At 36.5% G+C, this 25,388-nt stretch overlaps 1 protein-coding gene across 12 annotated transcripts in view; it reads left to right on the forward strand.

Annotated features, from left to right (window-relative positions):
- LOC114645970 (F-actin-monooxygenase MICAL2-like) overlaps nucleotides 1-25,388 on the forward strand; it is a 353,538-nt gene that overhangs the window by 171,816 nt on the left and 156,334 nt on the right. For 7 of the 12 annotated variants that reach the window (XR_007934100.1, XM_051922735.1, XM_051922734.1 and 4 more), the window contains 10 exons: nucleotides 642-767; nucleotides 3,067-3,273; nucleotides 6,445-6,549; nucleotides 7,199-7,327; nucleotides 8,641-8,703; nucleotides 12,163-12,261; nucleotides 13,966-14,073; nucleotides 19,219-19,405; nucleotides 19,643-19,719; nucleotides 22,192-22,291. Coding sequence is in view for 11 of the 12 variants with exons in the window: in XM_051922735.1 (XP_051778695.1) it covers nucleotides 642-767; nucleotides 3,067-3,273; nucleotides 6,445-6,549; nucleotides 7,199-7,327; nucleotides 8,641-8,703; nucleotides 12,163-12,261; nucleotides 13,966-14,073; nucleotides 19,219-19,405; nucleotides 19,643-19,719; nucleotides 22,192-22,291 (1,201 nt within the window). In the remaining variant the exon portion in view is untranslated. The remainder of the gene's footprint in view (nucleotides 1-641; nucleotides 768-3,066; nucleotides 3,274-6,444; nucleotides 6,550-7,198; nucleotides 7,328-8,640; nucleotides 8,704-12,162; nucleotides 12,262-13,965; nucleotides 14,074-19,218; nucleotides 19,406-19,642; nucleotides 19,720-22,191; nucleotides 22,292-25,388) is intronic. The other 5 variants (XM_051922737.1, XM_051922736.1, XM_051922738.1 and 2 more) reach the window with 5 other exon arrangements.

The following is a 25,388-nucleotide window of genomic DNA, read 5'->3' on the forward strand; positions in this document are numbered from 1 at the left end:
TCAAAGATACTGTATATACAGTAGAAATTCATTAATAAAACATTCCAATCAACTGTTTCAAAGGCAACATGGTGACAAAATATTCAAAACCACAGGATAGTTGGATCATTGTGTTCATACAACTATGCTAGAAATATAATAGACCTGGAGAATGCAGCAGCATGGCACTCTCCTCCTTCAAACATCCCTGATCTACTATAGATATACCCCTGTTGGCGCTGACAAACAATGGAACCCTTCCCTAAACAATGCTTTAGTGTGCTGTGCCACAAATGTGAAATTCAGCCTGAAGTAACAGAACATTTTGTAGATGCTTACCTGCCTGTAGTACATCAGGATAGTTTTCCAGAACAATTAAGGGAGGTGAATGTAGTAGGGCACTAGACTATACCATTCATGACAGCTCTAAGGACATGTGCTTGCGTTTCACATCTCCCGTCAGCATTCTGGGAGCCAAGAAGTCCATAGAACATAAGGATCATTCAAAATATAAAACAGCCTTTACAGGTGAGCAGACTTGCTTTTCTTGATGTCAATGATAGCTCTCTCATTCTTTCTACCTGTCTCCTGTTGTTTCCCATTTTTCCTTTCTGTCCTCCAAAAATGAACTCTACTGGATTAAATGAATTTGCTCTCTTAAGACTGATGCTGGTTTTAGTGAAGTGAAACCGGCCAGACCCCCTTCTCTTGATTTGTCTGAAAACCCACGCTTTGCAAAACCTAAGGACAATACTACTCCCAGTTCAGCTACTCCTCAGAAAAGGCAGGTATGAGACTGTGCTTAAATAAACCATGTTTTTAGCACAAAAAGGAACACAAATGCACTATACAGCCAAAAGTTTGGGACAACTGACCATTACGCCTATAAGAGCTTGTTGGACATCCCATTCCAAAACCATTGGCATTAATATGGATTTGGCCCCAACTTTCTGGCTGGAACAGCCTCAATGCTTTCAACAAGATTTTGGAGCATATATATAGGAATTTATGCCCTGTGAGCCAAAAGAGCATTTGTGAAGCCAGTTACTGATGTTGGACAAGACGACCTGGCTCACAATTAGCATTTCAGTTCATAATAAAAGTGTTCAATAGGGTTGAGGTCATTACTCTGTGCAGGCCACACAACATCCTCCACACCAGACTTGTCAAACCATTGCTTTATATACAGTGGAACTTCGGTTTGCGAGTAACTTGGTTTACAAGTGTTTTGCAAGACGAGCTAAAATTTTTAATAAATTTTGACTTGATAAATGAGCGAGGTCTTGCAATACGAGTAGTATGTATATGCATTGTCTGCTGAGCATCATGTGATCACAACTGAGCTGATGGTTCTCTCTCTCGCTGCGGGATTGTGGGCAGTCGTCTACTATTCTCCATCTTAGTCGTCGTGCCTCACTCATATAGTCAACATCCGTACGCGGGTGTACTGTCTACTACAGCATTGTGTGTGTGTGTGCGCGCGCGCTGTGACGTGCGAGTCCCCGTTTTGCACCCCAAAACACGAAGCTGAGTCTCAGTACTTTAGCAACACTAGCTTTATTCAGCTTGAAACAGCAACAGCACGTTTATTTATTGTGGCAGGATCTCCCACTCTCCTATACACAGACACAGCAGTCAGGCAGGGCCGTGGCCAAGTAATACTGTGCCCTGCGCATTTATAATGTTCCTTGTTCCTTGTATCACCCGTCAACGGCAGGTGCTTATAGCATGTCCGCGATCTTTTCGGATTCGCTTTTACGGCGAACTGCTACAGCGCTGGGAGACTGTGATTGCTTTGGGACGCTCTTCCGCATGTCGTCCCGTTGGGTGGAATCCCACAAGAGTTTAGAAATTCACTCACACCAGCCACGATTCTTTTTAAAGGTAAAGTGCAGGTTAATTTGTTTTATGTATTTTTACTTTATATTTTGTATTAATCATTTTTATATGAATAGTTTTGGGTTGCGGAACGAATCATCTGAGTTTCCATTATTTGTTATGGGGAAATTCGCTTTGATACACGAGTGCTTTGGCCTGCAAGCACTTTTCCAGAACGAATTATGCTCGCAAACCGAGGTTCCACTGTACCCGCCTTTGTGCACGGGGTGGGGGCACAGTCTTGCGGGAACAGAAAAGGACCTTCCCTAAAAATTTGCCACAAAGTTGAAAGTGCATAGTTGTCTAAAATGTCTTTGTATGCTGTGATACTAGTAGTACCCATTACTGAAATTGAGGGGCCTAGCCTAAACCCATAAAACAGGCCCAGACCTAGGTCCCTTTTACACTGAACTTCACAGTAGGCATTACACAGTGTAGAAGGTAGTGTTCTCTTGTCATTTGTCTAACCCAGATTCATACATCAGACTGCCAGATAATGAAACATGAATCCAGTGACAGCAAAATGTACACCACTCCAGCTGAACCTTGGCATTACGCATAGTGATCTTAGGCTTGTGTGCAGTGTTTCAGCCACAGAAACCCATTTCATGGTACTCCCCACACTTTGCGCTGATGCTCCTTCCAAAGACAATTTGGAGCTCAGTTGTGAGTGACGCAACAGAGGATAAGGGATTTTTACACACTATGTACTTCAGCACTTGGCAGCCCCATGTGAGTTTTCATGGACTACCACTTTCAGGCTGAGCTGATGTTGCCCCAAGATGCTTCCACTTCACAATAATAGCACTTACATTTGACCGAGGCAGATCTAGCAGAACAGAAGTTTCACATACTGACTTACGGCAAAGAAGGGATCCTGTAACAGTGCCATGTTTAAATTCACTGAGCCCTTCAGTATGACCCGTTCTGCTGCTAAAGTTTGACAGTGGAAATTACACGGCTATGTGCTTCATTTTATTGTTGAAACACCTGAAGTTAATATGTGAAGTGGCGTCCGCTTACTTTTGGCCATATAGTGTAGCTATTCAAAGTTAGTAATAATAGCTAAACAAATTAGCTTGGATCAAAAAGAGTTTAATCACTTTCTTCATTATTTTTGAAATATAGTTTGCATTTGAGTGAATAAGTCTATATTGTTGACATTACGTAAAATTCTCAAAGCATGGGCTTTTCACTTTATATTTTCAGTATCAGTCTTCATCTTCTTCTCAGTATCTGGCTAATTGTTCCAGTAAGTCTTTTCAATGTGCCGAATTCATACAGCAGAAGCCCAAGCAGGTTAATACAGAGGTACAGGTAAAGTGTACAGAGCCTTCCACTTCCTGCCGCTCTACTGTCTTAGCAGTTTCAGGGATGCTACAGCGGCTTCAGCACCTTGAAGACAAAATTGCACAGGTGACTAGCTGCCCTTTTTCTCTGATGTTCATAATATTTTTCTTTTCTGTCTTTCTGTCCTTTTCTGTATGTTTCTACTTAGTCTGGCAGTGTATCGATAACAGTCAAATGCTTATACTTTACCTTTGTTTAGACAACACAATTTCTTTTATTATTATTCTTTAATAGACATCTTCAGAATCATTCCCTTTGTGTTACTTGTTTGACACAGATTCTCAAGTGGTCTTATAAAAGTATACTTTATCATGTCTGGTAAAAAAATTAAAACAAACCTTACAGTATGATAACAATTGCATAATTCTCTGAATAACTATCCTGCAAACTATCCTAGTAGTAGTGAAGTACAGGATGATACGATGAAGCTGTAGGTTATTGCAGAAGCTATAGATTATTGGCAGAAAGCACACAAACTGGGTTGATAAAACTTTCTCCCAAAACTTGGCATGACATTTTATCTCTCATGGATGGGCTTCAGTCACAGTCGCTGTTTAAGTTCAACAATAGATGGATTTTTTTCCATTCTTTTCTAATTTTAAAAATGCAAAATATGTTGATTAAAGTATTATTATTTAGGTCAAAATCTAAGTGCTAATTAACAAGCATTATTATTGTGATGTTGTTTTATTTTCAAATGTGTCCTTTTTTGCTTAGTATCTTTCTTTGAGTAATTTCAGTTTTATTTTGATGAAAGCTGATGTCATTTTCTTGTTTGAAACTCTATGAGCAGCGTGTCCAAGTGCAAGATGAAGTATGGTGCAATTTATAGGCTATATAAGAGTTTGAATGCAAAGACAAAGCTGTAGTGAATGACATGCCCACCCTTGGTCAGCACTAATATTTTTATGGATTTTTTTGTGAAAAAGAGTTTTTTTCTAAATATTGCTGAATAAACTGTAGGATAGCATGTGAATATTAGATACATTGTACTGAGGCAAGCTAAATCAGTAAATGGGTGTATAAAGCAATCAAAAATGAAATACTGTTGCAAAATATAATAAACTTAATATTATATGCTAGTATACTTATCTCTCATCTATTATATATATATATATATATATATATGTGTGTGTGTATGTGTGTATATAAATATATTGGGGCGGCAAGGTGGGGCAGTGGGTAGCGCTGCTGCCTCGCAGTAAGGAGACCTGGGTTTGCTTCCCGGATCTTCCCTGCATGGAGTTTGCATGTTCTCCCCGTGTCTGTGTGGGTTTCCTCCGGGTGCTCTGGTTTCCTCCCACAGTCCAGAGACATGCAGGTTAGGTGCATTGGCGATTCTAAATTGTCCCTAGTGTGTGCTTGGTGTGTGCTCTGCGGTGGTGCTCTGCCCGTGGTTTGTTTCCTGCCTTGCACCCTGTGTTGGCTGGGATTGGCTCCAGCAGACCCCGTGACCCTGTAGTTAGGATATAGCGGGTTGGATAATGGATGGATGGATGGCTATATATATTGAGATAGCCCAGGGCACATAAAGCCACCCTAACCCCGACACAGACAGGCAGAGACAGAAGTACAGCACAAAACACCCTTAATATTCTTTTTCCTCGCTCCTCAGAGCACAGTGCCAAAGTATAAAAGCCTCAGTCCCTTTCTTTTCCCAGCTCCATTGAGTGCTCCAGGAGGCTCATCAGCGTTACCTGGATTCACTCCCAGGTGTGATGGAAGTTCAATGTAGGGCTCTGCAGGGTCCCCTGGCAGCCCCCACTGAACTCACCAAGGCTGTACCAAACTCCAACTCCCAATGTGCCCTGCAAGAATCCATTGTGCCACAGCCGCCCTGGAGGGCTGCCCTCTAACATCCAGAGTGAAGCTGGTGTCCCAAACGGATATTAGCCATTGCTGCCCGTCACAATATATATATATAAAATGTATAATTTGTTTGTGTGTGTGTGTGTGTGTATATATATATATATATATATATATATATATATACATATATATATATATATATATATATATACATATATATATATATATATATATATATACATATATATATATATATATATATATATATATATATATATATATATATATATATATATATATATATATATATATATGTATAATATATATGCACAGCACCTTGTGCCCTGTGTTGGCTGGGATTGGCTCCAGCAGACCCCCGTGACCCTGTGTTCGGATTCAGCGGGTTGGATAATGGATGGATGGATGGATTTAGAAAGTATTAAGTCCTCTTCCTTTTCTGCACACTTTTTTGTGTATTTTTTGTAAATTTAATTTTAAATGGATACATTTGCCATTTTTGCCCATCAATCTATAGTCAATGACTCTTAATGAAAAAGTGAAAAATATGTTTACAGAAAGGTTTTAAAATATAATAAATACCAAAAATGAGATCCTTTGCTGTGGCACTCCACATTGTGGTCATGTGCATCTTGCTTGCTTTTTTTATCCTTGAGATGCATCTAGAACTTGATTGAATGTAGTATATATAATTTCTTTTTTAACTTGTTGTGGTTTAACAGCTACTCCATTTCTCTCTTTTCTCTCCTTTGTGATCTTTAGTCTACCTTTATCCAGAACCTCTAGGAGAATAAGTGTGCTGTAGTTAGATAATTATCTTCAGCAGAAAAAATATTATGGGTCCTCACCAATACTGCACCCTTCATGTCCATATAATCCTTTTAAAAGACTTGGCTTCTTCTGGTTTCTGTAGGCTATCATGTTCAGTATGAGAAGAGTGACAAAAAATGACTTCAATAGTGGTTTACATACAGCCCTTCAGCAACTGCCTGTTCTTAAGGTTGTGCATACATTTTGGTACACAGTAATGGCGATTCTCCTATTTCAGATTGGACTGTGGCTCTGCTGAGCTTTTGCCACACTGCCCAGATAAACCGTGCTTTAGCCTTCGCACATGAATGTCATTTTTTAAATATAAACAACATTTGTTTTAATCTCACAATGGCTGATAGGCAAACAGTCCTTAATAAGGTGGCAAGATTTAAAAATGAAAATATAGCCAGCCACTGCATATTGGTTATTGAAAGAAGTCAGTCATAATCTTTAAAGTGTATCTACAGTATGTCTAATCAACCTTACGGAACATTGTCAAAATATATGCAATCTGCTTACATTCCTGTGATGGAAATGTGAGCTTTTGTTCCTCATCAAACTTACTTTCATCTTTATCTTTGCTGTCCACATTTTTAGAGAAGAGCCCAGTCCCTGTCAGCTAGGGAATTTAATAAAAAAAGCATTAAGGAGAAGGCTGCCCACCTCTGTTCATTGTTCGACTACATGGCTTTCAGACCACAGGTGATTGCTTGTCTGCCTGCCTGTGTTCTTCCTGTTGAATGCCATTTTTAGATTAGCACACATGTTCTTTGCATCCTGTATTTGAACTTCAGCATGAGGCATATGATATAGAAGTGTAACATAACCAGTATGAAAATACTTTAGTGTTTATTTAAATTACTAATTATTTTATTCCACCTAACTTGTCATTAATACCATTTGTAAATATTTTATAGACCTAGTTTTACTAATCTGTTCATTCATTAAAGAAAATTACATGCTTTACAAAAATATTTATGGTGTTAATCATGCTCATACATTTTTCTCATCTCTGGACAATATGCATTATTTTAAAAATATGTATATGTGTATGTACTTAATTATTTTTACTTAATTATTTTTATATCATATATCGTATACATTTTGTTTATGTATTGTCTTTTTCATACTGAAAGTACTTAAAAATAATAACAAAGTTAGGCATTTCAATGTTAAGTGAAATCTCTGATGACAAGAATGTGTGAACATGATCTATGTTTAACATATCTGAAAATCTGTTGTCTAATTTTCTTAATTCCCTAAGGTCCTTTCACGTAAAATGTTGTTTGTTTGTGCATTGTTCTGATGTAAACTCCTTACCTATTGCCAATGTACATGTGTTTCTATACAGTCGACCATGCCTGCTCCCAGCCTCCCCCATCCTAGGCCCAAAACTACCCCAGCTTTTCCTTCCATTGCCTCATCTTCATCTTCATATCCATCTCATGTGACATCTCGTCCTCCGCTGACATCTCCTCAGGTACGGTAAACGTTCAGCAGATTTGCCAGCACAATAAGTTCTAAAGCTCTCTGCTTGGTGAACAAACTGAAATAAAAAAAGGACCCAGAATAACAGGTGCTCACATGCTTGCAGTATTTTATTTCACGTTTTTGAATGTTTTAATTATTTATCAGTAGACTGAAATAGCTTTGTTGAGCTTAACAAAATGGAAAGTTAAGAAAGGTATTGTCTATATGCAAAATCAGACAGCATAGAGCTCCTACTGGCTGAAAACCCCATTAAGGAATAATGCTGCATGTTGCCAAAATATGATATTTTAGCAAGGATATTATCTTCAGTATGGTCGATTCAGGTATTCAGACTGTTGGCAGGTATACATCATATTTAATAATCTAATCTCATTTTTTGTCAGCCAGTTCAGATTTAAATCATAGATGTCATCCCTGAAATATGCATTCACAGTCAGTTGAGCAAACAGCAGGTTAAGTATAGCATTCGAGTTTGTTATGAAAGGATATATTTTATCCCATATAGCATCTTTGTTTTGTGCAGTTAGCATCATGTGTAGCGTGTACTATGTTAAAGTCATGAGTTTTAGTTAGTTGATAATCAAAATAAATTTAAAAGCTATTGTATTACTGAAGATATTGCAGTATATCTATATTATCCTCTTCAAAATAACCAGAAGCTACATGCCTCTTCATATGAGTTTCAAAGACCTTTATGGATGTCTTCAGCTGCCTGGAAGCAAACATTTGAGTTCTGGAAAATTAAAACTGTAGTAAAGTTTTGTAGCAGCTTTGTTCAGTTTCAAAAGCAGAGGTCTGTTAAAAAATTACAGTAAATACAAAAATATTGTATGAACTTGAAACATCCGAAAGCAAATTTTTAATAGCCCCATCTTTAGTTATATTGACAGGAAGCTCTTTAGATAAAATGGAGGAAAAAAGTATTGTTTTTATGCCTTTACTATAAGCGCATGGACACAATGCATTACCTTTCATGTTGTGTCATCGTGACTTGTCATTCTGTAAATGCAGAGAGGATGCTAATCTGTTAGTTGTAATCTCTGCCAGGCCTTCCATGTGCAGCTTTCCAGGATTTGTGCTCTGTCCATTCATATAGTTGCTCAGTGCTCTGCTGCATTTATATAACTGATCAAATTATCTATCATCTTAATGATAAAATTGCCCAGAGTCTTATTTTCTTATCTGTTCGTATTGCTGTTTGGTGCACAATCATTCTTATTGCCTAATCTTTCTACTTTTCAACTGTTTATCATCCCCCCGACTTCCCCACCCAATCTGTCTGGACTTGCGACTGCATAACAGGAATTAGATAAGCTGCCCCATAAAAAGGTCATGCCGACTGAACACATGAATTATGGAAGTGTGGTGAGTGACTTGCATTACTGTACAGTTTGGGTTGCTGCTTTTGGAAAAAAGCAATAACCTTTACACTGTATTGTGTGTTTTGTTTAAAGAAATGATATTGCTTTTATCAGTTCTGAAAACTAATTATATGGTTACCATGAATTTTATTACTGTTTCAAAATCAAACCTTTGCATGTATTTTCATTGGTGCATTATTTATTTTACTGCTAATCAGTTCTAAAACAGGAACTACACCATACTCCCTTGGTTTAATTAGTATAGCAAGCTAAATGTCTGTAGGGTGTGCTTTGTGTCAAGTTTAACCATTAGGTTCATAGCTGTTTGCTTTCAGCTCCTAAAATTAAGTCAAAATACAGCTAAACGGTTTACAGTTACTATTCACTGTTGTGACACTTACAAGGAGTAGTTCAAGGGCTTTATTTGCTGTCACATTGTTAATCAGAAAAGTATGAACTGTAAATTAACTTTTTGCTTATTCATGCGCATCCCCTTTCCTTTTAGAATAACATCACAATATAATGCGCTATTAAGATCTGCTTTATTGATTAAGCATCACCTAAATGGTTCCTTTACTTACTTATTGCCAAATCTGATTCAGCCATAATGAGCCAGAACAGATCCTACTAAGTTAGGCCCTTGAGCAAAGCCCTTAACATGAAAACAGCTTCAGGGGTGTTGTTCAATGGCTGACCCCGTGCCCTGACCTCCAAAGCTCATGCGAAAAGACAGTATCCCCTTGGGAATTAATAAAGTATTTTCAAATCAAAATCAAAAATCAGGCTTATGGCAAAAAGAAAATTAGAACACTGTGCAGGCCGATCGCAACACACCCTCATATACACACTCACTCTCAGTCGTACAGTGTCAGTTAAAAGTCACGAGTCAACCTAATCTTGATATCCTGTCTGTGGTATGATGGAGGAAAGACGAGTGCCATGAGAACATTCTGGGGCACAGGCAGATGTTCGTGAGCATGGATATGAGCCCAGGTTTGTGAGGCAGAAATACTCACCACTATGCTGCCTTCATATCGGCAGTAATTCCTATAACTGGTGGAAATATTAATTCTTTAGTCATATATGTAGTATTTTAGTCATATTTTGCCATCTGGGACACATCTGTGAACTTCTCGGAAATTTGAGGAGGAAGTTCAAATTTAACAATCTATTCATTATCATTGTTATGTCTAGACTTCTAAATCAGAAAAAAGAACAAAAAAAATTACTTATGAGCCAGTCTTTGTACTTTAAGGTCATACACCACTATACTTGCACAGCTTGGAAGACATTGTTAAGGTAAAAAACATGTTTTGATTTGAAGCTGTTCAGGTACTATTTCAGACAAATGAATTATATATCTGTTTGAAATAATTACTTTTTAAATTAGTAACTTTCACAATTTACAATATAATGAGCTACAAGGGAATTTTCATTTTGATGTAAAATATATATTTCACATATAATTTTTTTTGTCATGAACCATCTTCATTTCACATATTTTGTCAGAACAAATTAATTACATCAAGTAAAACACTGTTGCCAAAGAGCAATACAGGGCCAACGTATGAAAAACATAGAAGAAGCAATTTAACTATGATAGTCCAAGCTCTTTTTTATATACTGCAGTAACTGTCATACTGAGTACTGACAAATTTTGCCATATAAAATAGTTAATATTTTTTTTAAGTTAAACAAAACAATTACTGTATGTTAAAATAGATGTTAAAAAGTATAAAGTGATAAGGCAACAAGATGTTAAAGGTTATCAGAAGAGAACAGTTGAATAGTTTTACATTACAGCAAAAGAAATGTCTTATTTTAAGAAGTGTTCATTTTTGTAAAAATTCAAAAACATTGTTTAGCTTGGATTAACTTGATGACCAAAAGAGATTTCAGTGACGGAGGTGCGGAGAAATCGGCCGAAATCACAGCTACAGTATGTTTTTGAATAGTACAAAGATCAGCCACCAGAGTCTGACTAGTTCCACAAGTTAACAGAATACCTGATAAGCAGCTTAGACAACAATGGAAGAATGTTTCATTTTAGGAATCTGTAAATAATCAGCAGGGTCTTCAAGATGATTCTGACAAGAACAAGAAGATAATGTACTTTAGCAGCTTCAGGGGTAACTGAAGGTGTGCCAGTGTGCTTACAGAGTGCTTAAGATGCCAAAGAGGGGAGGTAAGGTCAGACTGCTAGATGGTCAAATTCAATGTATATTTTAGTCAAGCTGAGTAAACTAATAAGTACCTGAATTACCTTGTTTATAAAGCAAATTGTTACAATAAATACAAGGCAGTTTACAGTATACTGTACTAGTCCATTATAACAATTGTTTTGAGAAGCTGTTTACAGATCTGAACCCTTGAGATGACTTATAAAATAAGACATTAAAATTGCTACTTAAAGCCACATGTGGAGTAGATTCAACAATATTAAACACGGCCTTGGTGAATGACAAATAACTATTTATAGAAAAGCATTTTTGCATAATTGAAAAACTGGAAAAGCGGGTTCAGAATATGGATGGAGGAATAGCAGTTGTTTTCTGAAAGTATGAAGCACTTGTTATGTTTATAAAGTATTCTTTTGCATCATGTGTAATTGTGAAATATTAAAATTTAAGTAGTTTTCTTCAATTTATACAATGCCACAGGGTTGAGCTTAGGATAAATTTGAACACTTTGAGCTTGTTATGCATTATAAAATGTAATATATAAATGAGGTGCTCTCTTTTTTAATCCATTTGGCTTGCTTTATTGCATCAAAAACTAAACATTAAAGATGGTATGCTTGTCTTTCGCATCAGAATGGCTATCTCGTGGGCCATAGACCCCAGTTTGTACTACAGCAGCACTGACGATTATTCCAGTAACCTTAGGGTGTAATCTTTCATTGTTGTATTTATCTTTTTTTTCTCAAATATTTTATTTTAGGACCAGATAAAAGGATTTATATAATGAAAATTGGTATTGGGTTGTTTTGCATGTGATGGATCATGAACCTGATATTATTGTTTTTTTCGGTTTTGTTTTTCTAAGGTTTACTTTTGAAGGATTAGTTCCTGTTACTGTTTTAAACTTATAAAGCTTCACTTTTTTCAATCCTTGTTCGTGTAAAATTTATACATCTCTCCCTTTCAAACAAAACTGGATTTCCATGGCTCTACCTCCTTTGATTGAACTCATTCAGATATATTTCATAACAAAAAAGTGGGGTTGCCAGATTACTATCAGTTTTTAGTTTAGTGTCACTTGGCAACATGCACAATACTATTTTTTCTTGATTTTAGACAAAATTTAGTTTAGCTCTTCCTGTTTTTCTCTATTTGCAATAATCCCTTTTTTGATTTGCTCATCAAGACATACTGCCAAAAACATATTTTCCAGTCTTTTTTTCGAGATGTTTAGTAGAAAATCCAATTCAAATTATTTTTAACAAGGTATTCTTTCATTATAGCCCTGTACAAAAGGTATTCATCCCATAGCCTCTAGTGATCCACAATTTGCTTTGACTGAAATTAAAAACACGCAGCCCTCAAATCCTTCCTCAGGACAGGTATTAATGCATGTTTCAGTGAGCACTTTTATTTATTACTGCAGTGACTTTTTCCTTGAACGCAGCATGTGTACTCATACAGTGGTACTGTAATAGAAAGGCATGTTTCACAAGAAAAGGATAGTGACCATGAAGAAGCACTATTATTCTTTTGTCTTTAAGAAGAGGAATGGATAGGATTCTTGGATTAACAGCACTTTATTTACACAACTCGGTGTAACATGGAACCCTGCAGTGTTTCTGCTGGATTAACAATTTTAGTAGACCAAACATTTAAACTTACAACAGAGAGCCAAAAACTAAAGTTGAAAAGGCAATTGTGCAATTCTGAAAGTGTTGGAAGCATCACTGATAAGTTTGACATGACACACGTGTGAATTTTGATGAATCACCCCATCTTACCGTCTTCCCGGCTCTCTTATTAACAATGTACAGTACTGTATGTGCACTGGCATATTCGTAAGGACTTCAGATGGAAAAATTACAACACCAAAGACCCCAAACTAAAATAAGCTATTCCTCAAAAAAGTTTAGTTTAAAAGTAATGAAAAAGTAATGTTCTACCTCCTCGCTTTGTTTTGTGCTGTTTCTGTGTAATGCAGTTAGATGAAAACTATAATGAAATTTGGATTTTTAATATGTTAATATATATAATAAATCAATTAATTGAGCACTGTGGAATAATTACTGGAATGCTCCTGCTGACAAGTTAAGAGTTTATTACAAGAACGAATTCCAGTGTTTGGTCCTTACCACATAAATAATGTTTATTTTAGATAGTACCTTTCCGTGGTGAGCACCGTCCTTCGCTAGTTTAAGCACCAAGCATTAGTCCTGTTGTTTGTATGTTCTCGCACAATGGGGATGAACTGGCAGCTGTGTAATGGGTATGGCCCCTTGGGAGATCGCCTTGGGATATGCTGGAGACATGTAAGTACATTTGGAAGATGTACAAGCTTACACTATCTTACTAAAGCAAAGGGAGACTAACTTACTGTCCTCAGTGATTGCCATAGTGGGAATTCAACAGAACAAGCAGCTTGAAATGCTTTGATTGATGGATGGACAACTGTCTTCAATTGGCTTCAATTGTAGGACACATGGTCAGCTCAAATTGCAGCCTACGGTAAGTTAAACTGAAAGGCTGCTTCTCAATAATGTTGTTACATTCCTTGAAAATAATATCCATCTCATATAAGCATTTTATTATTTTTGAAGTTGGCAATTTTTACGACAGTCTGTTTTCTGAATCTGCTTTTTCCAGTGCGTTGTGATTTGGAGCTGGAACCTTTCATGCCAGCAAAGGGAATAAGGTCAGAACTAAAGCTGACTGGGAGGCACACTTACACTCGGTCAAATTTTAAGGTGTCACCATCCAAAATACGAGAATGCATGTTTTTGACAGTCATGTAAACAGCCACTTAAAATGAATGCTTAATAAGTTACTGAGTTGTGCAAAACTTTCTTGCTTCTTCAAAATTAATTCATTAGAAATTTAATATTGAAATGATGCAGCAGTGTTCCATGCCAACAATTAATCATTTAGCATGCTTGGCTTTTAATGTGTCCTCCTCCAACTCCCCTAGACCCCTAACCCTTACACCCCATCGTCCATTGTTTTAATAACAAGCATGTCTCGGTCTGATTATGGTTTCTTTCTTTCTTACTCTGCTGCTTGTTTCACTCTCCTTCTCTACTTATCAGATGACTGTTGGAAAGGTTTCTGCTGTGATAGGTGCCATGGCCGAAGTACTGGTCACTCTGTATGAGAATGACCACAAACCCAAATCTTGTTCAACTACCCCCTTGCTGGTAAGCAGCCATCACTGCTTTTGTGACTCAGAAGGGATTTTCTTGATGTGCAAGTTAAAGTTTTGCAACCAATAGTAATTTTATTAAATTATTATTGTTTTAAAAGTCTTGTTCACATTTTAAGTATATTTTGTGCATTACTGTAAGTATAACATGGGTGTCACCATATTTTAGTGTTTTTATTTTTAAGAAATAATCCTACTTTAGTAGCCTGTTTATTAGGCAAAGGTAGTTTTTATAGAGGTGTACTATTTCTAAAATGTCCAGCTGTAAAGGGGTTGTCAGTGAATCACAGGTAAGCTTTGCCCCAAACACCAAGAAGTAAACCACTAGGAAGGTGAGTTTAGTAAAGCCTTGTCTGGATAGGCAGCAGCAGTAAATATAAAGGAACCAGGAACCATGTTTTTAAATCAGCATACTGTATGCCTTACACTAACTCCTGAAGCCTGCCACTTTGGTGTACAACATTAGAACAATCTAGACGAGAACAGGCCATTCAGCCCAACAAAGCTCGCCAGTCCTATCCACTTAATTCTTGTAAAATAACATCAAGTCGAGTTTTGAAAGTCCCTAAAGTCCTACTGTCTACCATACTACTTGGTAGCTTATTTCAAATGTCTAAGGTTCTCTGTATAAAGAAAAAATTCCTAATTTTTGTGTGGAATTTACCCTGAATGACTTTGTACTAACTCCCTCCATAATTTTAAACACTTCAGTCAGGTCACCTCTTAATCTTCTTTTGCTTAAACTGAGTAAGGCTCAGCTCTTTTAATCTTTCTTCATAATTCATCCCCTGTAGCCCTGGAATCAGCCTAGTTGCTCTTCTCTGGGCCTCTTCTTGCAGTGCTATGTCCCTTTTGTAGCTTGGAGACCAAAAAAGCCTGAGCATAACCTCCTTGGCCTTGTACTCCACACATCGTGCTGTATAACCTAACATTCTATTAGAAATTAGCCTTCTTAATGGCTTCTAAAGTAATTTGTGCACTTGATAGCATTGAGTCCACTACGACTCCTAAATCCTTCTCATAAGGTGTACTCTCAATTTTCAGACCGCCCATTGTGTATTCAAACCTAACATTTTTACTTCCTATGTGTAATACTTTACATTTACTGATATTAAATTTCATCTGACACAAATCTGCCCAAGCCTGTTTGCTGTCTAGTTCCTTATGTATTGATTTAATAGACTCCAGATTATCTGTCAATCTACTTATCTTGGTATCATCTGCCAATTTAACCAGCTTGTTACTCATATTCCTGTCTAAGTCATTTATACAGTATATATGAAAAATAGCAGTGGCCCTAGCACTGACCCCTGTGGAACACCACTCTTAACATCAGCCAGTTCTGCTAAGGGAACATATATGGTGAACACACATGCATCCGTCACTTTTTCTTTTATAAATTAGGGAAAAAAATCTTATCTTTTAGCAGAGTCCTCCACTAAAGATTTTGTGAAGTATCTTACATAAAGAATTACTTTTTTTATTAATTAAAATTGCTCTAATAAGAAAATAACATCTTTCTCACTGTGCTGCTTTATAAATTCTATTCATGAGTTGTAAACATTTTGAGGTGACTTCTTTATTTGTAGGGTTCTTTAATAACAGTATCCCCATAACAGGCCAATAGACTGTACTGCAATGCAGAAAATAGCTAATGTTTAACCAAAAAATAAATATTTTCAGAAAATGGTGTATTTAAAATCACTGCTTTCTCTTTGCATTACAATATATTGCTCAAAGAGGTACACAGAAAAGAATATATAGAAAATAAAAAGACCCTTTCCATAGTTACATCTGCTGCAAAAATTCATTCTAAAATCCAAAACAGCCATTTTTTTCTTGGTATTCCACCCCAGCCTGTTTATGGCCATTCTTTTTTCTAGTCAGTTGAAACATTTTCCAATTCCTAGTCTTTCATTCACTGGTAGCAGTTTCCTCTGTCCAGAAACCTCAACAATTCCTTAGCAAATGCCCAGTTTTCTTTTTGTTTGAATTTTGTTTTACAGACGAGGCAGCGTACATGAATACTCCACGAAGAAATGTGCCCAGGACCGCCTCTATGTAATGTAATTGTCATGGTTAATGTCATAAATGGCAAAATGGGCATCGTGCTGCAGGAGCAGCATAGCACACATCATACACAACACAACAAAATGTCATCACTAGTGAACTTTATTTTAAACACAAGTAATAGGCAGTTGCATACTAAATTACCACACAAAGATGCATATACACTTGTGTGTTAAAACATGTTAAAAATGTGTGTCAATGGACAAAAAACACCTAACACAAAAATGAATTTGTCCTTAAGCACAAAAATGCACCAGCCTAAACACGCTTCTTTGTCTATGTCTAGTTGTGAGTCAGGCCTCAGTAACCATCCATCTGAAACACTCAGTCCCTGACCCCCTTTCATGTTCTGCTGGCCCCTGGTCCTACCCTTTTAGACGAGCTGTTTGTCAGCATTAGTTATACAGAAGCTGCATCAGGGAAGAAAAATGGAAACGTAAATCTGGCTGGAGAAGCCCATACTGTTTTAGTTTATTTTTGTCTGATGTTTTGGATTTTTTGGTTATTTGCTTATTTTTTGGATACTGTTTTTTTCTTACTGTTTTTTGTTATCTGTACTTCCTGCCTATTGCTGACTTGATGACAAATGATAGATTTCACTGTAGCTTCTCTGAAATACTCATTTTGTGTTCTTATTTTTTGGATTATTATAGTTATAGTGCATGAAGGTTTATCTGTAGTTATCCCATTATCTCTGATGTTGTTTGATTGTTGTAATGCTTAAGCTAGCTTTTTGCTCTGGCATGTTTTTATGCTAGAATTGTGTATTTTTGATTATTTTGTTTCTTTACATTTGGTGCTTACATAGTTTTGTGTTGGCTGTCAATGATGCTGTCTCTGCAACTGAAATTAATAAAACCATGGATTGAACAATCAGTATTTTGATTTCATGGATCAATCTGTTAGTTCACAATGGATTTGTTATAAATTTGTTGACACAATTATTTGACCCAACTTAGAACGGTTGTTCACATACATAATATACTGTACATCATTTTTTACAGTTGCCACACAGGCAGGTTATTTGACTTGTGCATGGACACAAAGCTACATGGAAGTTGAGAATTGAACTGGCAACTCTTATTTACAAACCTGTGCCTTGGCTACTATACCTGTCGGATTGCCAGGTACAGTCCAAGCTTCTTAATATGGATTGTATATCAGCTTTCATCTCCTTTTGATATCCCTCATGTTTTCACTTGTTTTTCATAGAGAGCGTTGTCATTTAGCAAGGAAACTATCCTACAAACTTCCAGATCCTGCACAGGCAACAGCATTTTGTAGAAGCTCCATGTTCTCTCTGTGTTACTTTTTGTTTTTGAATGTATTTTAGTAGATGCTAGTTTTGATTAATGGTAAAGCTACATTTGAGCTGCTTCTGGCCTGTCACTGGTCAGTAGCCACTAAAAAATAAGTGGATTTTAAATTTACCAATCATTTGCTGCAGTTACTGCAAACCCGAGTACCTGGGTTTCTAGCTGTCTGTCTGTCTGTCGCTTCAGTTTCTTGCTGTATAGGGTTAAGATCATTCTTTGTTGAAGTCAGACTTTGTTAAATGTATGGTTAATCCACAGGTTGTTGGTTTCTTGGTACATTAAACAAGCTCACCAACTAGGTAAAAGAAAGTTTATAACTGAAAGATTTTTGTAAAGATAGACTAGCTTCAGAAATGTAACTGTTCCAAGCCACCTTCCTGCACACTTACTTGCACTTTGCTCTTTCTCTCTCACTCTGTCTCTCTCTCTCACTCACTGTCTCTTTCACACACACATCTCCCTTTCAGTCTGTCTCACTTCTAAACTGGACTCTGCCCCTACCAGACATGTGTATCCCTAACAGCAAACTATTTAAGTTATTCCACTCCAGCTGCCAATTATGTTTAACTTAAACATCTTAATATCAGTTTCTGGTCATTGTAAACTCTTAGCTTTTGATTTTTTTTTTGTGAAAAGCAAAGAGGAATCCCCTGTCATGGAGTTTGGTTGGGCTGGAGACTGGTTTTATGACAAATATTTCACTCCAAAAGTAGGTCTTTTACAGTTGGTCTTATTGTTGGTATATTCATCTATATTTCAGGTACTCCTGGTGAAATTTTGCAGTTGAATGTTTTAATAAAATAGTTTGTCTTTGGAGAATGCTTTATAAAATAAAGTTCATCTGATGGTATTTGGCCTTTGAATAATTCAATACTTTTATAAACTGTGATATTAGAGATTGTAATCACAATGCTTGCTGCTGATTTAAAAAATGAAACTTAAAGAGAGTGCAGAATGCGATTTGATCCAATCTGTTTAGATCCCCACTTTGTTTAAACTCAGGATATCCTCTTCCTGCTTGTTATGTTTGACTGTTTTTGGAATTGATCCGCTGGTCATCTGATTAGAAGACAATCTATACAGGAGTACAAGGGCTAGAATTGACAGTTTAGTTTGTCAAGTTATTGCTGAACATTTGTCCACAACGAATATGCTTTTACTTTCTGTAATGTTAACCCTTTTTAAAGTTACTGAAATTCATTAATCTTCAAGCTGAGGCTAATCTCAGGGGATCATCCAGAAGCAACATATCATCTTCTTTCTACCACATAGTTGTAGTTTCCCTGGCAGTATTCCTGACCTTAACATCCAGCCAGAAAGGGCCACACCATCTCGTTCACTTTGATCATGTTATCCTGGTTCAGTCATGCAATTTAATTTCTGCATATTCTAGAAATACGTCCTTATTTTTTAGTGAGAACTACAATTACCTAGGTGATTATGATCCACCATCCTAATCATACTACATGGAAACAACTTTCAAGTATGAGGGTTTTAGAAGTCAACATGAAGCCTGTCCTCCATTAATGTTTAAGGATGCCAGGAATCTTGTATAACAATAACAATTGCAAGTAGTCCATCTTTACCCAATCATTTTAAATCTGATTTTATAACATGTTGCATAATTTCTATAAGTGAGCTGAAATACCAGTTTTCAAGTTTCTGAAGAATGTGAAAAGCAAAATACTGCCACGCAATGCAGTTTTTTTCTTCTCCATAATAGCTAATTTTGTGTATTGTGTGTCTGACCTTAGGGTTCTCTGCGAAAGGAGTTTCCTCAGAATCTGGGTGGCAGCGACACCTGCCATTTCTGCAAGAAGCGCGTGTATGTCATGGAGAGGCTAAGTGCAGAGGGCTGCTTCTTCCACCGAGAGTGTTTCCGTTGTGACTTCTGTAAAAGCAGCTTACGCTTAAGCAACTGTGCTTTTGATGTGGATGAAGGTAATGAAGTGACTGCAAATTTTATTTTCTTTGAAGGTTACATAATATCACAAGAAGCATGTCTGGGTTTAAGACCTAAAATCTAAAACACAAATTTTTCAAAACATGTAATGTGTTTTGCCATGCACACTTTGATATACAGACACTCATTTCTTTATATTCTATTAACTACTTAACTACATTGCTATGCCTTCAAATGTTTATTGGATATTAATGCATCTTTTTCTCCTAAATTAGGTAAATTTTACTGCAAGCCCCATTATACTCAGCGAAAGAGTAGTAAGTACCGGAAACGGCATTCAGAGTTCCCAAAGGTAATTTACCTGTCTTTCTATTTATTGGCAAATACTATGTAAAAAATCATATGCACTTAGTTTGCAGTGTAAGTGAAGTTATGTAGCAATCAAAATATTTAGACAAATGTCTGAGTCAACACAATAAAGAATAAACTACTACATGTCAATTTATTCTGAATTGGTCAGTTACTTCAATTCCTCAAAATTGTCTTCTGCTATCCTTTACTTATATTTAACATTTTTAGTTATCCCTGCATTGTTTCAGATAAAATTTTCTGATAATTGTCAACTGTAAACTGACCCCAGAAGAAGCACAGTGCACAGGCGTTCAGCCTTGGTCATTTTGTATGTATTCACATAGGTTTTCTACATGTACTCCTCTTTCCATCCACATCCCAAAGCAGCGCATGTTGTGCTGATAGTTGGCTAAACTGGTCAGCTGATATGAAAGTGAATATGCCTGCGAGTGTGCCCCGTGATGGGCTCATCCAGCAATGCATCTAATTCTTTTAGAGCACATCCCAGCTTTCTTGAACCCTGTAAAGGAAAAAGTGTGTTAAGGACGTGAATAGATGGATGGACTTTAATTTAAATTACACTTGGGAAATTTTATATATATATCATTACGTATTTGCTCGTATTAGTAAGCTTGGTTTTTAGTAATCCTTACAATATATGTTACATTTCAGTGTGGATTTTTAAATTATCCGTTTGTCTTTTTAATAAGGAAGAAAAGGTTACAGCTTATTTCCTTGCTGAAAAGGAAAGAAGGTTAAGGACACAACATTTCAGCTGTATAGCCTTTATCAAGCACATGAAGAACATACAGCCTAAATTTGGGGGTCTTTAACCTTTTACATGTGGAAGCATTTTTTTTTCCATTGCAGATACACATGGATGTAGTTCTACACTAACTCCATATTTTTTTTAATTCTATTATGTTTTTCAAAAACCAAAGACAAATAAAAATTTGAACTTGTGAGGTACTTTAGAATTTACAGAAGAATTGCACTGACTAACCGTAGAAGACATATAGCAGCTTCAGGCAGTTATTAAATTTGATGTTTCTGATTTTAAATGAAGTCCTTGTTTAATCACACTTCTTGCTATTTTACGATTCTGTGAACTGAGATTGAGCCCATACCATAATGTGAACAGTTGCAAAGATGTGTATCATTATAATGAGATATACCCATTCAATGATTTATCCAGAGCATTTAGTGGGATAGCCGAGCCTGCCCCTGCAAGCAACAGGCAACAAAGCAGGGATAATCCTTGGACCGGCACATGCCTGTCCCAGGATGGACACACAAACCAGGAGGAGCCAGTTGAGCAACCCCATTTCACCCAACCTGTATGTCTTTGAACTGTGGGAGGAAACCCACGCAGACACAGGGAGAACATGCCAACTGCACTTGGGGAGCACCCATGATTTGAATTCCAGTTAAAATGAATTCAGTTTGCAGCAAATAATAGACAATAAATGAAATATTGCTCTTCGGAATACATGTGAGATTGTAATTCACAATTTATGTCAATATTTGTTTTTTTGCATTATAATATTATGTATACTGTTCTGAATCAGCACCTTCTGAGGAGAACAGAATTAGGAGTAAATATATTATTTTCACCTGCATCCAAGACCAACTGAGGTGCAGTAGGGGATTAATGAACACATTACAAATACACAGTGCTCCTAAACACTTAGGCGAATAGAATACAGTGCAGTACAATGCAGAAAAAATTTTTTGGCTTAAAAAATCTTCATAACAGAAACTGGTGGCTCAAGCAGCAGGCTTAATGCTGGTTTTAAGTTTCAAATATATCTGCCACTGACATCTAGTGTTCAGAGATAGTATTACATTTTTTTTCCTAGAAAATAGTCATCTTCAATCATTCATCAGCTTCCATATCTGTCTTCAGATGATTTCTTAATATATATTCCATTGCTGCAGTAAATCATTTTTAATAAGTATATAAAGCAATTTGCTATTTGCCTAATAACATTTCCAACTAAATAAAGTATCCATTGTTACCTTGATTAAAAGTACAAAGGGCTTAGAGATGTCATGTAAGTGTAAGTTTGTTAGAGGGTAGCTGGTGAGTGTAAAGTAATAATATGTGCTGGGATTGTATTTAATGTATTTTTAATATATAAGCAATGGTACACTGGAATTGAAGTGTACTGTCATATAAATATCAGGTCACTTTTGGTTTTATGCATGGAGGCAAAGCAGGATTTGCACTGTGCTACCTGGTCAGACTGTGTTTAATGCTGCTTTCAACTTAATGACTACCTTAAAAACAGAAAAATATGGTTTCATGTATACATTCCAGAACTTCAGACGCAGCAGTATTGTATATAATGTATTATTTTTTCCCTTTTTTGCTTGCTATGGATAGGTGTGGTTGAAATCAAAGTTATGCATTAGTAGTTTCAAATGGTCTTTAGCAAATACATCCGATAATCTATCCTCTATCTGTTTGCAGGAGGAAACTGATCTGTCAAAGCAGATGGAGGCTGCACCGTCATCTCCAGAGGCAATAAAGGCGTACTCTGCTGTCAGCAGCCTAGAGGGTCGGCCTCCAGGTACCGTGACTTCCTTCCTTAGGAAATCTGTAAGCTGGCCGCTGCGTCTGACACGGGATCTGTTTAATATGCCCAGACATCTGTCTTGCTGGATGCATGAGGTGATGCATGCCGCTGCCCTTCATTTCCGAGAAAATTCACAAGACTATGCCTATTTGTATGAACTCCTGAGTATTGGGGTGCCACTGCTCTACTTACTGCAGGAGCTGCTAGTTGTTATGTATGAAGAAGCAGGTCCCTCAACACATCCGCACATGCTTGAACAGATGGAGGTCTACTTAGACTTAAAACATTTGTAGATCCCTCTTTTAAGTGTCTAGTGTGACATTCGTGTCTCTTTCCTGTAACTGTAGCACTGAAACAATGTGCAGTAAATATGACATCAGAGGAACATCAGGGTCAAATCACAGATGTTGCGTTATGCATAAACTCAGGTTATTCAGGAGATTAAAATCTCATTTTGAAAAATGTTGTAAACACAAGTGTAGCTGTAGTGGAAGCACTTTATCTGTACGAAGTGTCACGCCTTGTACATACTTTGGGCTTAACCAACCTGAAGGTCAGTTCAAAAGCACAAAGAGAACGGACGAGATCTGTTTCATCTGTTCTTGTGTGCAGAAGCTCCTCTTGTTTACAGTTACTCTAACTTTTGACACATGGATGTGCTAGTCACATTTTCAGAAGACATTTTTATTAAGTGTTATTTAATTTTTTTTTACACAAGTTTACATTTTTATGCTTATATGAAAAAGTCATAACTGTTTAATGCATATTTTAACACTTCTTTTATGTAGGAATCTTTTAAAAAATACTTCGAACTTTCGGTAAAGTATGTATTCGCTAGTTTTAGTGAAGTTATTTGATAATGCACAAATCGTGCATTTTAATAGCTTGTACACTGTTTAGTTATTTTACTTTGGACATCACCAAGTCCAATGTCTTAAAGCACTGTAGTATTTGAAGCGATAGCCTGTCAAGTGCAGTCAGAGAGATAGACGACTTTCGGTTTGGTCAGACTGTCGTCATTGAGGAGAGAACTACAAGAGACACCGCAAGTTTGTCATATTTAAGCTATAAGACTGAAAAATCTTCATGGTCAGAATGAAATATTTCCTCATTATTTATGTATAAATAGTGGTGTTACCTAAATGATAACCTTTACATTTTTTTAAAAGTTATATCAGATTTTTTTTTTGTTTCTTTTTTGAGCACACATTATAAGCATTACGTTTTATGAATGCTAAGTTGCTGCATTTAAATAATCAGTAAAGACCTGAGGGATGTAAAAGAAAGCAAAACAGAAAAACAAATTAAGCAGTCTGAATTTGAATTTAGTTTTAATTAAGCTTGTCTTAATTATAATTTTGTATTTTTTGTTTTACCCATTAATCTTTAACAGGTTGTTTAGCAACATTTTAAGCTCCTAGCCTTTTCGTTTTTTTTTTTTTTTTTTTTTTTTTACTAAAAAAATTTTTGAAACCTAGTTAGAATGTCGGATCCCTGTCCCTCCTAAATTCTGTTAGTAGATGTGGCTTTGCTTTCTCAAAGATGAGCATGCCAGATCACTGAAAAAGTTTAATACATTCTAATAACCAGGATTTTGACATTAGAATGTTAAAAACAAAAAAAAAAAAACTTTTAAAGTTTTTGAGCCGGGCCTGTGTAATAGGTGTTATTGATGAGCATTAATAAATCTCTGGTCAGTCGCATTCAGCCACAGCCAGTGAAACATTCATTCAGCCGCCTCTCACCTCCATCTCCACAGCTGAGCATAAAGTGGCTTGCACCTTTTTAAAGTTGCCCTTGATCCTCAGCGTCTAGCCACATTGCTGCTTACTTCTTAAAGGGTATTGAGGGAGAAACTAGGCGTTGAAATCAGTCGTCTTTTTAATTCTGTTAGGTGAATTTTGCGTTCAGTTTTATGACGTTTTAATTCTTAAAAACTATAGTGTTCTGAAAACCTAAACAAAATTGTGAGGTTTTCGTTTTTTATATTTTGCACAAAAAATTGTTTTGTGCGTAGTGACTTTGCCTATTAAAGGCAATAATTTTGTTTAGTTACTTTAGTACTTCACTACAGTATACTTTTAAAGTGAACAACTACTGTATCTCTTTTAATTTTGATTAGTTATTGTGTTTTGATTATCGTTGCAGTACTCTTAAGACAGGGCTTGCCAACTCCGGTCCTGGAGGACCACTGTGGTTGCAGGCTTTCATTCTAACCCTTTTTTTTAACGAGTGACCTGTTTGTGCTGCTAATTAACTTTTTGTGAATTCGTTTTAATTTAATTGCTTTTTTAAGATTTGCTCTCCTGAATTTCTTCATCGTTCCTCTGAATTGCTTCATTTTCTTTCCTTAAATGGCAACCAAAGTGAGGGAGCCAACAGAAGACCAACTAAGTGAGGGCCTCAAACTCTAATCAATTTCACTCTAACCAGCTTACTTAATGAGGTGCCAGTTCTTGTTGTAAATTAAACTCGTTCTTTAATCCTGTGGCTTGTTGCTGCTCTCGTGGTGCATTAGCAGACATTTCTGAAATTGTTGATTTTCTCTTTTCTAAGTAAGAACTCTGTTAAAATGTTTTGGGGACCTGAGCAGATCAACATTCCTGAGACCTTCATCGTTCTTTATTTTCAGCTATTGTATGATGGACACCAGTTGTTTTGGCTCATTTTGTATCTCATTATTGTTTGGCTGCTAATTAAGGAAAAAGAAACAATTAAGGGGTCACAGTCTTCAAGAACAAGTAAATTAAAATGAGTTCAAAAGAAGTTAATTAGCAGCAAAAACAGGTCACTCATTAAGAAAAGGGTTAGAATGAAAACCTGCAGCCATGGTGGTCCTCCAGGACCGGAGTTGGCGACCCCTGCTCTAAGACAACTTATATAAAAATAAATTCATTAGTAATTAGAAAACCTGCAGTTATTTTATAATATGCTACAGAAGACCGTGCCATTTCTTTTCTTAATACAGTGCCATGTGAAGCCATGAAAAACCATAAAAAGTAGTGACTTTAGGTTCTTACAACAAAAATAACAATTTTACAAAAAGTTGGGAGTCCTCATTATCGCTTTATATTTGTTTGGTTTGACAAAT

Source organism: Erpetoichthys calabaricus, chromosome 2 (assembly GCF_900747795.2).
Source record: "Erpetoichthys calabaricus chromosome 2, fErpCal1.3, whole genome shotgun sequence".
NCBI classification, from domain to species: Eukaryota; Metazoa; Chordata; class Cladistia; order Polypteriformes; family Polypteridae; genus Erpetoichthys; species Erpetoichthys calabaricus.